Raw genomic sequence first — 16967 nt, forward strand, 5'->3', positions numbered from 1 at the left:
AACTCAAGTTTTTCTGATTTTCTGGCGCAACACTCTGTCCTCTCCCCAGTCCAGTAAGTCCCTCCCTTGGAAGAACAAGAAACACTTCTGTAAAACCAGCAGGTATGTCAGATCCCCACAACATTCCATGCCCATGATGAGAATCTTTCCTAAGAAAGGAGGTAAGTACATTTCACAATTTCTTCCCAGCTGCCAAGCCTGATCACCATAATCACAAAGCCTTCATTCTCTTTTTTTAAAAAAATTCAATTCACTTCTAGGATTTACAGCTTCTACTTAGGATACAGCACATTTGGGCTGGATCCATGGAGATGATGTTGATAAAGGGAGCCTGGAAACTCTCTCTCTCTCACTTTGAGGAAAAGCTTGGGAAACTCCCTCAGAGAAGCCCTCCCCTGAGAGACCCTCCCCAGGGAATCAAAAAAAAGTGTTTCATTCTGTTATCTGGGTAGGACTAGTTGATTCCAGAACCACTCTTACTTAGCCCCAGGTGGAGATCCAGATTTCTATCAATTTTATTGAATTGGAGATTGGTCCAGGGACATTCATTCAATTCTAAGACTCTCTATTTTGATTTCAACACAAACTGCTCCGAGCCCCCACCAAGAACTACCCATAAAACAAGCTTCCTTCAGCCCAACTCCTTGCCGAGGACCTATAAAAGCAGGAATTATGCCAAGGAACCTCTTTCTTTCTCCATAGCTGGGACCTTCTGCCCCTCGAAAAGACATTCTCTTTTCAGCAGTACTCCCTCTTTATCTTTCTCACCTATTCCCCTAACAGGACCCTATTTACCTCTAAGGGGATCTCTCTGCTACATCTTTACTTCTCTATCTGGACCTGCCACTAAGGAAGTCAGGCTGCAGAAGCTGAGTTCTAAGTTCTAATAATAAACTTCTTTTGCCAGTTTAACTTTTCAGGTTTGTAAATTCATTTACAAAGGAACTGCGCCGGCCATGAGGGGGTTCCCACAACTCCCTGCCTTGCGCCAAACCTCATGATTTTGGCTTCCTGACTGAGAATGGAGGGGAGCCGAACCTCATCAATGTCATAAAGAGTTCTGTCAGGATTCAGAAGCTGAGTTCTGGGCAGACTCTGCCACTAACTAGCCTTGTAAACTTAACTAGACTACTCAGCCCCTCTGGGCTTTTCATCTCCAGGCTCTCTATGGTTACAGACAATCTTAAAATTGTCTGAATATTTGAAAATGAAACCGATTCTTATCCCCCCATGCAGAGATGCTGTAAGGAGAATCCTGCCGTAATGATGAGGGTGAAGCCCTAGATCTTTTGACAGTTCAACAAGATAGCAAAGAGAAGCAAGATCTAGTGAAAGTCTGAATTTTGCTCTCTAAATTGATTCCAGAAGCAGACAGGGAAGAGCACTAATTATCTAAGCATTTTGATCTTTAAGTGCAACATTATGACAATTCCACAGTCTAGGATGAATTCCCCTGGTGAAATGATTAGATTTGACAAACCCACAACTCTATCTTTACCGTTTCTAATCAGACACCCAAATTATAATGTCAAAGCCCTAGGTTTTATTTCTTGAACAAAAGAACATAACTGTACCTCCCTAACTTGCTAACTCCCTTTTAGGGTTTACCCTTTAGCTGGTATAATCATAGCTTAATGAGTCTTCTTCCTTGTTATTACCAGGGAACTTGCCTTCCCCCAGTTAATTGCTGAAACCCTTTTGCATATATTCCTTTTAGCAGCTAAATAAAATCCTTGTCTTTCATTTGGAGGTGTATGCCTACTAATTCTTTTGAGACACTTATGAACACTGATAAGTAACTCAAATATATTTTGTGGGGGTCTAAAACCCCTGAATCCCACCATTAGCAGGGTTGGAGGACACCTCAATTCAATTTTTGCAGTTTCTGGATCCTCACAAGCTCGGGATCCAGACACTCTAATGGAGCCCGACCCAGAGCTTCTAGGAATATCACCTGCCCCTCTGCTGCTCCCCAACAGCCCTAATTCATAAGCATCAGACCAGACTGCCAAGATGTGCCCCATTGAGGTGGGAAAAGCAGGGAAGTGAAGAAAAGTACTATTTCCTTATTTCCAACCAAGGACATCTCTGATTTTATTTTTGTGGCAAGTGTTTTGTAATTTTTCTCATATAATTCCTGACTTTTCTTTGGTAGATGGATTCCCAAGTATTTTATACTCTCAACATTTGTTTGGAATGGAATTTCTCTTTGTATCTCTTGCTGTTGCATTTTGTTAGTGATATATAAAAATGCCAAGGATTTATGTGGATTTATTTTGTATCCTGCCACTTTGCTGAAATTTTGAATTATTTCTAGTAGCTTTTTAGCAGAGTCTTTGGAATTCTCTAAGTATACCATCATGTCATCTGCAAAAAGTGATAGTTTAATTTCCTCATTTCCTACTCTAATTCCTTGAATCTCTTTCTTGGCTCTTATTGCCGAGGCTAGCGTTTCTAGTACTATATTGAATAGTAATGGTGATAGTGGGCAACCTTGTTTCACTCCTGATCTTACTGGGAAAGGTTGCAGTTTATTTCTATTGCATATTATGCTTACTGAAGGTCTTAAATATATACTCCTGATTATTCTAAGGAATAGTCCATTTATTCCTATACTCTCAAGAGTTTTTAGTAGGAATGGATGTTGGATTTTGTCAAATGCTTTTTCTGCATCTATTGAGATGATCATATGGTTCTTGTTAATTTGATTATTAATATGGTCAATTATATTAATAGTTTTCCTAATATTAAACCAGCCCTGCATTCCTGGAATAAATCCTACTTGATCATAGTGTATTATCTTGGAGATGATTTTCTGAAGTCTTTTTGCTAATATCTTATTTAAGATTTTAGCATCAATATTCATTAAGGAGATTGGTCTATAATTTTCTTTCTCAGTTTTCGATCTACCTGGTTTAGGTATCAGTACCATGTCTGTGTCATAAAAGGAGTTCAACCAAGGACATCTCAAGAAAGTGTTCAGAACACACTCTTCTGTGCCAAGTTTCCATGCCAGCTTAGGGCTACTAAGTCCTCACAAACAGAACTACAAGCAGCCTCTTGCCTGGCACCTGGGAAGTATGCTGGTCCACTGAGTTTCTATGGAGTTTCCAAACCCAGACACAAGGGCAGTGCTCAAAATCATGGGGAGGTTGACTCCACAAATCCGGAGCAGCAGGCCCCCAACCTGAGGGTCAATTAGTAAGGCATACCAGGCAGATCAGGGACCCTCTCACCTTGGGCCCTCTGTGCCCTGCTGGCAATCCTACTCTAACTTCCAGTCTCTCCCAATACTCTGCTGTAGGAGGAAGGAATCATTGTATTAATATTGATACAATGTAATGTAGTCAATATTGTACAAATATACAATGAGCAGCTCAGTAATACTGGCCTATTGGTGTAGGGGGTAGGCTAGACAGTAAGTGAAGCTGCTGCAGCTTCCTTCCTGTGGTTAAACCCTGGGTGGGTCTTGTTTATCCTTAGGAGATGATTTCTAGAAGCCTGAGCCACCCCTGGGGCTTGAGAATAAGTATCTGTGGATCAGGAACAGAGAAATTAAAAATATATAATGATGAGATGCCAGTGACTATTTCAAGGAATGATAAATAAGGACATCGACTCATTGATCTAAACATTATTAGATTCCAACATTTCTTTGTACAGAGCAGGAAAGTGAAGACCAGAGGTATTAATCAGTAGCACAAGGGAGTCAATAGCTCAAAGATAAAATGAACAAAATGTCTTATCTGGACCCACTGAATTTGACTGCTTAGAATGAAATGGGTAATAGTGAAAATAAATGCTATCCACTGAGATTCTTAAACTTTCTAATGAAATCTGGAGAGTAAAAATAAAACTTTCCCCCCCTAGTCTAATGTCTAAAGTGATGCTTGCCAAAGCATAAAGAAATACTTTTAGTGGAATGCAATAAACCAAATGCATCACAGATTTCAAAAGAAATGAGACCAATTCTGGGAAATGACAATGACAGAACTAGGGTCCCTTTCATTTATTCTAGATTGTATATTTAATTGTTTATTTTTCCTTAATACATATGTGTGTACTATATTTGGCCTGAGCACATTTGGAGATTGGATTAAATTCTGGGGACCACCATTGTAGGAAATACACTGACAGACTAAAGTAAGTTGTGACAAAAGTATACAAGATTCTGAGGCCTAAAGGATATTCCCAATTATGATTTATTAAAGAAACTAAATTAGTTGAATGCTGCCCTGCAGAAGAGAAGATTTAGGTGGATAAGACAATTTTCTTCCATGTTTGAATTGGTAACATGCATGAAAGAATTATTCTTCTTTTATTTGGTCATAAAAGATAAAACTAAAATAGATGATTCAGAGATGTATGGGTGATATAAGGAAAATCTTCCTAATGATACCTCTGGGTCTATCTAGCACCACTTGGTGTTTATAAATAGCTAATCATTAATTAATTACTTATTTTTAAAATTTGAAACTTACTAAATATGAAACAAAAAAACATTCCCATACGAAGTAACCTGTGGCCCTGAAGCAGTGACCCTTTAATCTGTGGGGGAAGGGTGATTTGGGGTCTCAAGCTCTCCCCTGGGAAAAACATATTTTTCCCAAAAAACACCCTTAAGTTAAGTGGTCTCATACAACTGGAGATCTTGGCCAGAGACATAAACACCACCCTTTATTGAATTGGAGATTAGTTCCTTGAAGCATTTGCTTCCAACTCAGGGCCTAGGAAAAGCCTGAAAAAGCCTCAGAAGGCTAAATAAAAGATGTGTCTGAACCATGAATCTTTACAAAAGTCCTTACAGGATCATGCCCACTGCTGAAGGTGAGACAGAAAGAGAGAGAGAGAGAGAGAGAGAGAGAGAGAGAGAGAGAGAGAGAGAGAGAGAGAGAGAGAGAGAGAGAGACAGAGACAGAGACAGAGAGACAGAGATAGAGACAGAGACAGAGAGTGAGGGAAAGAGAGAGAGAGACAGAGAGAGAGAGAAAGCACTTAAAAGTAGAGCCTTCATCTTTGGGTTGTGTTTTGGTAAAAGGGCAATCAAAACATGTGAGAAAAAGCAATTGACCCGAAAACAATTTGATTAGTTTTCTCTACCTTCAGGGCAGTAGATGGTGCAGGGGATATAGCATTAATTGGATTTGTGGTAAATGAGAGTCACTTGGTTAGGTCTACTTTTTCAGGACTGTATTTTGGCAACAGGATGTGAGATGAAATGGAGTAGGAAGATACTTGATACAAAGAAGAGTATGTTACAATTATGTTTACAACAGCTGAAGAAGACTGGACTAAGATGCTAATTGTATGATTTGTTAACTTTGTGGTGAAGCACAAAAATGTTTCATTCCCAGAGACCTCCCTCGTGGTTTCATGAAACCTGTTCCCCAGATCTACCACTCCACGTTAATTTCTACATCTTTCTCTTAAAAATAAAGTGGGTAGGTGTGTGCTTGTATGTGGGAGGGGGGGACAGCTGGGTGTCTGCCTTATTGACAAAGGAATAGAAAATAGCAATATTTAGTTTTCCTTTTGTACCCAATGGAAGGGAAAGATTGAGGATGCAGTGTCAGAGGGAAGATGGAGTCAGAATACAAGCACTGTGCTGGGGGAAAAATAAATTAATAGATAATGTCTTCTGCAATTGGGCTGTGGGCAGAGGGATGAGGTACTGTTATAGGGGCAGGCAAGGGACTCTATGCTGTCATTAACAAAAACTAATCATGAAATACACTAGGGAATGTTGATTTCAAGTCTTACCTTTGCTTTTCATGCCCTCAAATGAGGGACCAGGTGCACACTTTGCAAATCACACCTTTCAGAAAATTAAAATTCACAAATGGAAACAGGCAATCCCAGTAGAGAATTTCTCAGAAAGAATTTTATTTTTGCATTGTAGTGGCAATTATACTATGCAAATCAGAATCTGGTAAAACACAGATAAACAGAATGAAGCTAAGGACCCCATGAAGAATAAATTATCTCTTTATGGAGAGATCACTTTTCCATAAAACAAAATGTTTTTGGAGCTATTATCTCGAATAAGAAAAAGGAAAGGACGGTCAACCACAAATCGAGGATTCATTTTTGCACATAGGGGTATTATAACTACTGCAGTGGCAGCAGCTGCTTCTGTGCCTTCTTCATTAACTTCCACATAAGCCTTGTGCATGACCTTGGATAGTAACAGGTTTTTCCCAGCTGATATCCCAGAGAAGTCAGCCTTGGATCCATCAAAGGCATCTGACATGCCCAATTTTCGAAGAATGTTTTCCATGTCTAAATTCTCCTCCAACTTAAATCTGGGAAGGAAAACTTCCACCTCAGTTTTATTCATCCTCTCTGGTTTTAACCAGTCTGTCAATTTCTCAGAAGTAAGACTCTTTTCCAACTAGAAATGAAAAAAAAAAAAAAGAGTTGCATGTTGTAAATTCCCAAGGGTTTAACTTAATTAGATAAATATTACTCTATATCTCTATGGAGCTTTTATTCTTCTTGAAAGTTAGGAAATTGACAAATGCAGAATGAAGCTAAACATATATTCATTCTCTTTGTCACACACACACAAACACACACACACAGACAGACAGACAGACAGACAGACACACACACACACACACACACACACAAACACCATTCTTCTAGAGATTGATAACTGTCTTTTCTGTATGTTCCTTCAGAGAACCTTTGATTCAGAGCTGAAAGGGACCTTAGAGACCATCCAGAATAATGCTCCATCTTACAGATTGAGAAAACAGAGGTTGCTTCAGGTCCTACAGGTTATAAGAGGCTGAGCCAGAATTCCAATGGAAGTATTGGACTCTGACTCCAAATATAGCTTTTATTATTATTATTATTATAGCTTTTTATTTCCAAGATATATGCATGGGTAATTTTTCAGCATTGACAATTGCAAAACCTTTTGTTCCAATTTTTCCCCTTCTTCCCCCTCCAAATGGCAAGTTGACCAATACATGTTAAATATGTTGGAGTATAAATTAAATACTATATATATATATATATATATATATATATATATACATACATATATATATATGTATATATATATATATGTATGTATATATATATATATACATGTCCAAACAGTTATTTTGCTATACAAAAAAAAATTGGACTTTCAAATAGCCTGTGAAGGCAATCCAAAATGCAGGCAGACAAAAATAGAGGGATTGGGAATTCTATGTAGTGGTTCATAGTCGTCTCCCAGAGTTCTTTTGCTGGGTATAGCTGGTTCAGTTCTGCTCTATTGGAATTGATTTGGTTCATCTCATTGTTGAAAATGGCCACATCCATCAGAATTGATCATTATATAGTATTGTTGTTGAAGTATACAATTTACCATCAGTTCATGTAAGTCTCTCCAGGTCTTTCTGAAATCACCCTGCTGATCATTTCTTACAGAACAGTAATATTCCATAATATTCATATACCACAATTTATTCAGCCATTCTCCAATTGATGGGCATCCACTCAGTTTCTAGTTTCTGGTCACCACAAAGAGGGCTGCCACAAACATTCTTGCACATACAGGTCCTTTTCCCTTCTTTAAGATCTCTTTGGGATATAAGCCCAGTAGTAGCACTGCTGGATCAAAGGGTATGCACAGTTTGATAACTTTTTGAGCATAGTTCCAAATCACTTTCCGGAATGACTGGATGTATTCACAATTTCACCAACAATGTATCAGTGTCCCAGTTTCCTACATCCTTTCCAACATTGAGCATTATTTTTTTTTTTCGTTATCCTAGTCAACCTGACAAGTGTGTAGTGGTATCTCAGAATTGTCTTAATTTGCATTTCTCTAATTAATAATGCCTTAGAGCATCTTTTCATATGAATAGAATTTCTTCATCTGAAAATTGTCTATTCATATCCTTTGACCATTTATCTATTGGAGAATGGCTTGTAAATATAGCCTTACTTTCCTCTGTCATCCCCATCCCACAACCTACTCACTTAAATGATTCCACACTATCTTAGTTTACCTTGGAAATTCCACTTCCTACTCCCCCTTTCATTATTCACTTCTAATCTTAAATTTCTCTAGCATTTTGTAGCCTTCAAAGTACTATCACATAATTTCATTTAACTCTTCACCCTTTCAGAACTACCCACTTAATTATTTCAGGCAGAGATTACCCCCATTTTACAGATGAGGAAATTGCCTCAGAGATCTCCTGGGTAGGCAAAATACTGACTTTTCATTGCACAATTCTGCAATCAACAAGACTTAATGCTGGGTTTTACTTTTACTATGGATTTACAAAACTGGGTTAGATCCTAGTTATGAGACAAACTCATCTTGACCAGATTAAGAATCAGTTATGAGTCTCCCTGGGTTACTAACACAGGAGTTCTCCTCCAATGAAACAATCAAAGAAAGGCAAGATGTTCTGTGCTTGCTGTCACAGTGATTTCCAATCATATCTCTAGTTTAACCGTTTCCATTCTACTGTACCTGACCACTGGGCCCTAGAAGGATCTGGGAAAAACCAAAACCAAAACCAAAACCAAAACCAAAAACAAAAATAAAAAACACCCAACTCCCTTTTTCCTGTAGTAATTCCAGTCCCTGAAATGTTAAAAGAGGTTCTCTCATTACCTTTAGCTTCAGATGGGCCCTGCTGCTATAACCTTCCACTGTCAGACCCTATAGCTAAATACCATTCTTTTTCCTCACTGCCTCTACCATACTCTATCTATTTGTGATACAAGACATACAAAGAAATAGGTTTAACCTTCTATTGATCTAGACACCTAGGACAAGAAGATTCATTTTAAAGGACTTGTAATTAAAACCAAAATTTAGATGTAATGCCTATAGCTCTGAATCAATGTTTTTTTTTTTTTTTTTTTTTTTTTTTTTTTTTCCCAATTGTTCAATTACCAGTCTCACCGTTTTTAGATCTGTGTTCTCATCTGGAAGCAAAATGACCATGTCCATTTGTCCTCCAACATAGGGTAGAATTAGTACATTGGTAAATACTTCTCTTAAGTAGGTCATGGAAAATGTAGATTCCTGATACATCATTTGTACTGGTTTTCTGCTTGTCCTAAAAAGAAATAAATGTACATGAAAGTGAATTCAGGGAAATTGAAGGTGTACATAAAATCAATACAACATTCTTTTAAAAAATGACACATTTGGTGCAACAAGAAAATGGTATTTATACACATATATTGTATCTAGGTTATATTGTAACACATGTAAAATGTATGGGATTACCTGCCATCGTGGGGAGGGAGTGGAGGGAGGCAGGGGATAATTTGGAAAAATGAATTAAAAAAAAAATTTCAGCCAAAGTTACACCTTCGGAAAAAAAAAATGACACATTTGGGACGGCTAGGTGGTGCAGTGGATAGAGCACCAGCTCTGAAGTCAAGAGGACCTGAGTTCAAATCTGGCCTCAGACACTTAACCCTTCCTTAGCTGTGTGAGCCTGGGCAAGTAACTTAACCCCAATTGCCTCAACAACAACAACAACAACAACAACAACAACAACAAAAAAAAAAAAAAAAAAAAAAAGACATATTTGCATGCCCCAATCTCATGTCTTTAGATTATAAATCCTCTGAAGGTATAAATTGTTCACAGAGAAATACCTTCATGCCCTGGGGTTTGTTTCTTTAAAAGGAAATGGGCTAAATTCATCTATTGAAAAAATATAACTTTTTTTCTTTCCTGTGACATAGTGCTGCTCTTGGCAGGCATATATAAATAAAAATATCTCTAAGACTAGAGTCCCTGGGGCAGCTAAGTGGCACAGTGGATAGAGCACCACCCCAGAAGTCAGGAGGACCAGAGTTCAAATTTGGCCTCAGAAACTTAATACTGCCTAGTTGTGTGACCCTGGGCAATTGCCTGAGGAAAAAAAAAAGACTAGAGTCCCTAAGTTTCCCTTTTCTTTCTTGGGGTTTTTTCATAATTAGAGCAATTAGTGTTCTCCTGTTCCCTTCTTCCCCCTCCATCCTATAAGAACAAGGAAGGTTCAAAATTGAGCTAAGTCCACAACTAAATATTTAGTTAATCCTCAATGTGAATAAGTGTAGCGTGCTGTCGTCTCCAGAAGCTGCTGGATCGCTCTCTGGGAAGAGATCTGCTGTGTCTACTCAAATCTTTAAGACAGATTCTTCTTCCTGTAGTGAACGATTGTCTCCAGGCAGTTGCTGTTAACTCTTGTCCTTAGAAGTGACTTCCCTTCCTGCAGAGAGCCCCATCAAGCCTGATGCAATGCAGAGTCTTCATTTTATCTCTGGGAGTCCTCTCTTTTATTCTCCCAGAGAATGGGCGTGGGATAATGCAAGGGCTTCTGGGAAGAACCACCCCAGCCAATGAGCTTGCCCCCTCTATCAAGTCAACCTGAGTTCTCACCTTGTAATTGTCCAACCTGAATTCTCACCTCGTCACTATCCAGACAACCCGAGTTCTCACTTAGTAATCCTAACATCTCCCCCTTTCTTTTGATTTAGAACATAGGACAGTTATGACCTTGAAACATAAATCCATCAATATGGGAAGTATTACAGATAATTACATAAATGACCTTGAAACATAAATCCATCAATATGGGAAGTATTACAGATAATTACATAAATTACATGAGCACATAGTAACATAGTAACGTAACACATGCTAGAAGTATATAACATAATCATAAATTGAAAATTTATAAATGTCCATAAGTCCATTGTCCATTAGTCTCATCTTGTGTGAGGAAGTCCAATGATTCCTGCTGGTTTTAAAGTTCTTTAACAGTCTTCTTATTATCCATGCTCTTTCAGTGTCAGATGTTTCTTAGATCTTCTCCTTTATTTTGAGGTCTTTCTCTTTTTCTGTCTCTCTCTGATGGATAAGGCGAATATGACTCGTTGGCACCCATCTGATTCCTTCTCCTGCTGAAGAAATACAAGCAAACCCTCTCCCCCAGGCAGTTAACCTATCTAATTACCTTCTATTTACCACTTTCTAAATCTCTTCTCATCATCTGGCAATTACATTGGAATTGTTTGCACTGGACATAGCCCTGTTGGTTTAAAAGGCCTGTGTTCTCCCCAAGTGTAATCCATTTTTGCAATCTGATTGCCTTTTGGCTCACTTATCAGGTAATCCCTTTCTGCCATGTGATTGCTTTTCTGCTGGTTGATTAAATCAGAGTCCTGGTCTTCTAAAGGTTCTTTGGGTGTAACATCAGCTGTCATCATGCCCCAAGTCTTTTTTGCCTGGGGCCCTGGACCTGGGCCCCTCATCCCATTTCCCTGAATTATTCTACACTCTGATGCCCAATGGAGTCCTCTGTTGCATTTTGGACATGGGGTTTTAGGTCTTCTTTCACCCTGTCTTCTCACTGTATCTCCATACCTACACTGAGCTCTTAGATGTCCAATTTTTCCACATTGAAAACATCGCCGAGTTTCTCTAGAAGGCCCTTGCCAGGAGGGACCCTGTCTTTCCACATTCATCATTGTCCGGGTGTAAAAAGCATTTGTTCCCACTGTAGCACAGCGTCTTATGATCTCCTCTAAAGGAGCATCTTTGTCTAATCCCCATATAATTCTTTTGCAAATCTCATTGGCATTTTCCTTAGCCAGATGTCTGGTCATTATTTCTGTAGCTGAATTTTCTCCAATAGTTCTTTTGACAGCAGTTTGCAAACGTCCCACAAAATCTGCAAAAGGTTCATTGGGACCTTGCTCTATTTTAGTGAAAGCCTCTCCACGATCTTTCTGTCCAGGAAGGACACCCCAAGCTTTTATTGCAGCCTTAGCAATTTGTTCATATATTGTCATGGTATAATTAATCTGTTCCGAATTCTCTCCATACTGACCTTCACCAGCTAAGTGCTCAAAAGTGAATTGTGTGTTAACTCCTATTTCCAAATTGCATCTGACTTGAATTTTACATAATTCATGAAATTTCGAAAGCCATAATAAATTTTCTCCAGGTTCCAGGCATATCCTTGCTATGGATTTCCAATCATTCGGGGTTAGGACTTCATAAGACAAACCATCTAGTAACATTTTGACATAAGCTGATGTAGTCCCATAAAGGGTACAACCTTTTTTCAAATCCTTAATTTTATTCAAATCTAAAGGTGCATATCTTCTCATTTTATGACCTACAGAATCAATATTTTCAATCACAGGATATGCATGTATAAAATCACTTATATCCTGTCCTTCTCTCTTAGCTTTAACCAATGCTTTTTCTAATCTTGTCATAGGCTTAGGCTGCTTCACAGGCAATTCTGTTTGTGTTTCTGCCTCTTCCTCTCCTCCTTCTTGCTCCACCCATGAAGGGTTAATTGAGGGAGGAGATGGGAGGTGCTCCTGTTGCTGTTGCTCAGAATTGTACTTAACTTCATTGTTATCTGATTCATCCTTTTCACCTAGTTTAGTTGACACCTCCCCATTTTGCTCCTTCATCTCTTCCTTTAGAATAACATTTTTTAAAGCCATTTGGATTAAATTGTAGGTATGAATTGTATCTTTGGAAATTGAGTTTGGCCTGGAATTGTAGTGTTCACCTAATTGCTTTCCTACTAATTCCCATTCATCTGGATCCAATTCTTCTTCCAGAGAAAAAGAAGGACATATGACCTTCACAGTTCTTAAAAGTTCAGTAATCTACTCTAAAATTATAATCAATCCTTGGCTTTTCATAATCTTGATGATGCTCTCTAAACATTTTCCTTGAACAGAAGGTGTTTGCCCCATTTCACTATAAGAGATTCCTGGTTTAGCCCTTAACAAGTTAAGTTCCTTATTTATCTATTAGCACACTCACTTAATCTTTAACAAAGTTTCCTCTTTACTCACGGTTCTGGGTCAGAGAGACTGAGATCTGGATGGGAGGCTTTTCTACTGGAATCAGGACTGTGTCTGTCCCTGTTCGGGCGCCAAATTGCGAAGGTCTGGTCTAGCTCTTCTTGTCAGGATAAGCAAAAGTCCTTGCCCCACGTTGGGCGCCAATTGTAGCGAGCTGTCGTCTCCAGAAGCTGCCGGATCACTCTCTGGGAAGAGATCTGCTGTGTCTTCTACTCAAATCTCTCCGACAGATTCTTCTTCCTGTAACGAACCGTTGTCTCCAGGCAGTTGCTGTTAACTCTTGTCCTTAGAAGTGATTTCCCTTCCTGCATGGAGCCCCGTCAAGCCTGATGCAATGCAGAGTCTTTCTCTTGAATCCTGGCTCTGAATCTCCTCCAGCTCTTATCCTTCTCCAGGCCGATCTGCTCTCTGCGCCCAGTGCTGTCTCTTTTTATCCTCCCAGAGAATGGGCGTGGGATAATGCAAGGGCTTCTGGGAAGAACCACCCCAGCCAATGAGCTTGCCCCCTCTATCAAGTCAACCTGAGTTCTCACCTTGTAATTGTCCAACCTGAATTCTCACCTCGTCACTATCCAGACAACCCGAGTTCTCACTTAGTAATCCTAACAAATAAGTTTCACTCAAATTGCTTCAAAAATTTATTTCTTATCTGATGATGATATGAAACTAGTTAAAACCATATATATATATATAAATTTAAAGGAATTTCATATGTCACCAAGAAATGGGTGAACTATAATTTTAAAAAATATAAAACAAACTCTGGAATCTTTTATCCCACTCAAAAAACACTATTTCTACACATAAGACTTACCTACACATTAAGTATTCCTTTTTAAGGTAATACTATTAGGGGAAGAAGAAAAAAGGAACTAGTTCTTATCTTTCCCCAAAACCTCTTCTATGTTCTGTATGTTTCTAGAACATTTTACATTATTCCAATTAGCAGGTGAATTGTTTTTTGTTATGTTTTGTATTATATAATATATTTTCTAATAAGCTTTTATGTTTTGCAATTACACATAAGACAATTTTAAATATTCTTTTTTAAATGCTACTTAAATTCCAAAATTTCTCCCTCTGGCTCTTTCCTCCCTTATCCCTAAGACAATAAAATATTTGATATAGAATCTGTGGAAATAACCCTGAGATTAACATGTCTTTTTTCTGTGAGTTAATCTATATCCAGGATTATGTAATTTAAAAAAAACAGACATGAATCTTAGGGGTATATCCACATGTCCTAAATAAGGTTTAATGGTACTGTGGATCATATTTCATCATCAACTAATGTCTAAAAACTCTTTTTGCCATTACCAATGAAATTTCTGATGTAAGAGTACATTGATAGAGAACTTTGTTTATTCTTTGGAATATGAGGTATTTAACAGCTGCTTGACAATTAACAAAAAAGCTTTCAGATCAATAATGCCTTCGCTAGGTCTATTGTATATGTGTTTATGCATATGTGTGTGCACATGTGCATGCAGATACATATACATATGTAGAGAAAGATACCGATAGATATATAGGTATATACATATTCATATACATCAACCTTCTACAAAGTCTACTGTATTACATGTTTTATTACTTGATGATATTAACTCACATTAATCTCTCTCCCCTAAGAACCTCTGCACTTATAGTCAGCCTCTCTTATAAAATGGGAAGGTTAAATTCTTTTCTAGTCTCTAAGCTCAATGATGTAATTCTTTATTATGTCTGAATATATAAAGAAAAAAAATCCCTTCTAGAGATAGCTCTAGAAGGGGATAAAGAGGATGCAGAGAGGAAGTATAGTCAAGGAAAGAAGATGGAAATAATTAAATTCAGAGTCTGGTAGAAAAAAACCAGACTTCTCAGGCCACTGATTAACTATGTTAAGCTTAGATCAAAAGACTTCTTTTTAAGGAAGTATCAAAAGAGGAAAGGGTAACTTGGAAATCAGAAATCACACAGAGATAGCTTCAATGAGGAAAATAACAACTCTCTCCAAAAAAATTCTTAATACTTCTCTTAGGTTTGCCTTTCTAATAAATAATTTCCCACAATGTATCCTCAGTGACCAAGGTAAAAATTATTACCAAATTGAAAAACAGAAGAGAGCATGTTCTCTTCTTTCATGATTTACCACAACAACTTTATAAGAAAGTAAACATACAGAAACAGCAAGGAAACTGTCTTCCAGATTGTAAGGTATTGAGGTAAGGAAAATAACTGGCATAACAAGTGAAATGAAGAAAAACTGAACTGTGGGATTGAATTCTCTTTGTTTTTTTACTTTGATAAAAGAAATCAAATTTTCAGAGAATTTGCAGTTCTAACAAACTATAGCATCACAAATAACTTTGTCTTAAAAACAATCACAGACTTGAAAAATAAAAACAAATATCCAGTTATTAACACTGTATAAACAAGCTATTCCTTTTTTTTCATTTTTAATAATTTTATTTTAAATACACATTGCTTTATGAATCATGTTGGGAGAAAAAAATGAGAACAAAAGAGAAAAACCATGGGAGAGATTAAAAAAAAACAACCAGAAAAAAAAAGTCAACATAGTATACAGTGAATTACATTCAGTCTCCATAGTTCTTTTTCTGGACACAGATAGCATTTTCTGTAAAAGTCTATCAGGATTGCTTTGGAAACTTTGATTTCATTATTATATCAGAAAATAGAAGGGAAAGTCCTTCCAAGGGAGAAAGAAAAAGATAGAGAGATGAAGAAAAGTTAAGTAAAGAAAAAGAAGAGTTTGTGTGTTGTTAGTACTTCCTCTATATCTTAAGAAAAAAAGGGAACATGCTGGTTCTTTCCTATTGTCCCAGTTGTCCACTGAATTCTAGGACATTGCGAAATTGCCACTTACCTTGTTGATTTTGAACATTTGTTCTGTTGTTGCATGTTTGTCAAATTGATTTTGCCATTTTCCTTTGAAATAGATAGCATTCACAAGTACCAGAGAGGTCAATTGATCAATAGAACCATTAGTTAGCAGTTCTACAATCTTACCTGTATTAAAACATTAGAGATTAAATTTAGTGGAGATGTAGCTATAATCACAATTAAAATAAATGAGATAATACATATACAGCATTTTATAAACTTTATACAAGTCTAGTTAGCCTCCTCCTTGTGCTCTTCCTCCTCCTTCTCATTATCATAACATTGATTATATGATCGATCAAAACATACACTAATCAGAGTTTCAATTGTAACAATTTATTCAAGTACAATCATTAATCTCTACATAGCACTGCTATTAGTTATATAGTCCACAATTTCTAAACCAAAATCTTTAATAGTGTAATAATAAAAGTATCCCTGAATACCATGGTTAGTTTGTAAGAAAAAATCATTTAAAAATATATATCATCCCTTCTTTCACTGTGTTAAAGAAAAATTCTCTTTACAGCTCCAAAATGTGTTAACATCTAGCATCTCATGTAGATTCATAAAAATCCCATGAGGTTTTTGATGTTAGGATAAGCCCCCATGCATAAATAAAGAAAATGAGTCTTAGAAAAAGGAGGAGACTCCAATTTCACACAGCTAATAAGTGGCATATCTTGGATTCTGGTTTTCTGACTCCAGCCCTTTTCTTTTTTTGTTGTTGTAGCTGGTTTTTCTTTACATATATTTATTTCACTAAATTTCCATATTTATTCATATTCTGATTTATTGCATATTTTAAAACTAAATTTCCAAGTTTATTCCACTAAATATTTCATGACTACATACAAATACATATTTTTATTCATTTAAAAAAAAATTTGAATTCCACTGAGTAAGAAAAATCTCCAGGGTCGGATGGAGTCACAAGTGAATTCTATCAATTATATTTAATGAACAATTAATTGCAATATTATATGCACTATTTGGAAAAATAGGCAAAGAAGGATTCCTGCCAAATTCTTTTTATGGCAAAAATATGGTATTCATACCTGAATCTGGAAAAGCTAAAATGGGGAAAGAACATTATGGACCACTTTTCCTAGTAAATATGCATGCAAAAATTTAAAATAAAATATTAGCAAAGAGATCATAATAAGCTATCACCAGAATAATAAAATCTGACCAAGTGGGATTTATATCAGAAATACAGGACTGGTTCAATA

At 37.1% G+C, this 16967-nt stretch overlaps 1 protein-coding gene across 2 annotated transcripts in view; it reads right to left on the minus strand.

The window, feature by feature from the left end:
• The window catches only part of LOC141549454 (serpin B6-like), a 40364-nt gene that overhangs the window by 17428 nt on the left and 5969 nt on the right, over positions 1-16967 (minus strand). The window contains exons 3-5 of one of the 2 annotated variants that reach the window (XM_074279004.1): positions 15719-15861; positions 8918-9074; positions 5862-6391 (exon numbers count right to left, since the gene is read on the minus strand). In XM_074279004.1, coding sequence (XP_074135105.1) covers positions 5987-6391; positions 8918-9074; positions 15719-15798 — 642 coding nt within the window. In that variant the 5' untranslated portion in view covers positions 15799-15861 and the 3' untranslated portion in view covers positions 5862-5986. Of the gene's footprint in view, positions 1-5861; positions 6392-8917; positions 9075-15718; positions 15862-16967 lie in introns of those variants that run through there. The other variant, XM_074279002.1, reaches the window with a different exon arrangement.

This window comes from Sminthopsis crassicaudata, chromosome 1 (assembly GCF_048593235.1).
Source record: "Sminthopsis crassicaudata isolate SCR6 chromosome 1, ASM4859323v1, whole genome shotgun sequence".
NCBI lineage: Eukaryota > Metazoa > Chordata > Mammalia > Dasyuromorphia > Dasyuridae > Sminthopsis > Sminthopsis crassicaudata.